The following is a 1,163-nucleotide window of genomic DNA, read 5'->3' on the forward strand; positions in this document are numbered from 1 at the left end:
GTTCATAATAGATAATATTTTCATGGAGATCTACGTGATCCATATGTTTTAGTCAAATGTTTGCATTCCTTGTATTTGTAAAGAATGTACATTAATAAAATGGGTAAAAGAACAAATAATAAACTAATATATGAGGATATTATAGTGGCTGATGCAAACCCACTTAATATCAATAATAAAAATGTTAATGAAGCATCTGATATAACTGCAAAAAAATGTAAATACCTTAACAAATTCTGTTGATTCTGGTGATATAATTCCACCTAAACAGTCGTTTACATTTTGAGGTATATCATCATTCAGTATATTATATATGAACCATTCATATTTTGCATCTGCTTTTTTCAGAAATTTAAATATACTTGAGAATATAGATTTTTTGGGGGGTCTATACGTATCCATTATAGGTAATTTGCACTTCAATGCTTTATATGTTTGTTCTTAGCTGTAGATACTATGGTGAGTGTTATCAAGTTTTCCATATTCATCATCATATTTAATTTTATCAAATGATTTGTCATAACTACAAATATTTTTCAGAGGAATCATAAAAATTGTCATTATTATGAACATTTTCATAGGAATCATAAAAATTGTCACAATTATGAAAATTTTCATTGCACCTTTTTGTATTAAGTTGTTTTTTAATTTTATTATCTTGCATCAGTGATTTTAATCTCTTTTCGAAAGTGCAGTCATCCTCATCTACTATGTTCATAATTTTATCCTATAAGAGGTCGTATTTTTCTTTCAAATCTATGTCTACATCTCCCCTTAGCAATCTGCTAGTTCTGGAATTTAATACTATACTGGGTTTAACTATTTTATCCTGTGATCCACCCAAGTTAGTATTTATCTAATAATTAGGATAAATATTTAAATATGCGAAAAGATAGGATTATTTAAATATTAATAAAATTTCCATCATGAAATAAACCTGTGAAACCGCCCAAAAATGTAGAAAAAATTAAATTTAATAGACAAATGTATGCCTTTCTAAAAATATTTCCATGATATTGCTAAAATAGCAAACGTAAGGAATTTAAGGAAGTAGATGCCTTTGTTGTTTACTATCATGTTGTATAAGCTTAGGATTTCAAAAATGCATGCGAAGCAGCATAAAAATTTTAGTTATATAACAATTTTCTTTTGATAATATTCAA

At 26.6% G+C, this 1,163-nt stretch overlaps 1 protein-coding gene across 1 annotated transcript; it reads right to left on the reverse strand.

Annotated features, from left to right (window-relative positions):
- Positions 1-527: 527 nt before the first annotated feature.
- On the reverse strand, positions 528-718 carry PCYB_007520 (Pv-fam-d protein; the record flags this gene model as incomplete). The annotated part of the gene is made up of 1 exon (XM_004228173.1): positions 528-718. A coding segment is annotated over one exon (191 nt), but the record flags the coding sequence as incomplete, so codon positions are not given.
- Positions 719-1,163: the final 445 nt, after the last annotated feature.

Source organism: Plasmodium cynomolgi, assembly GCF_000321355.1.
Source record: "Plasmodium cynomolgi strain B DNA, scaffold: 1339, whole genome shotgun sequence".
NCBI lineage: Eukaryota > Apicomplexa > Aconoidasida > Haemosporida > Plasmodiidae > Plasmodium > Plasmodium cynomolgi.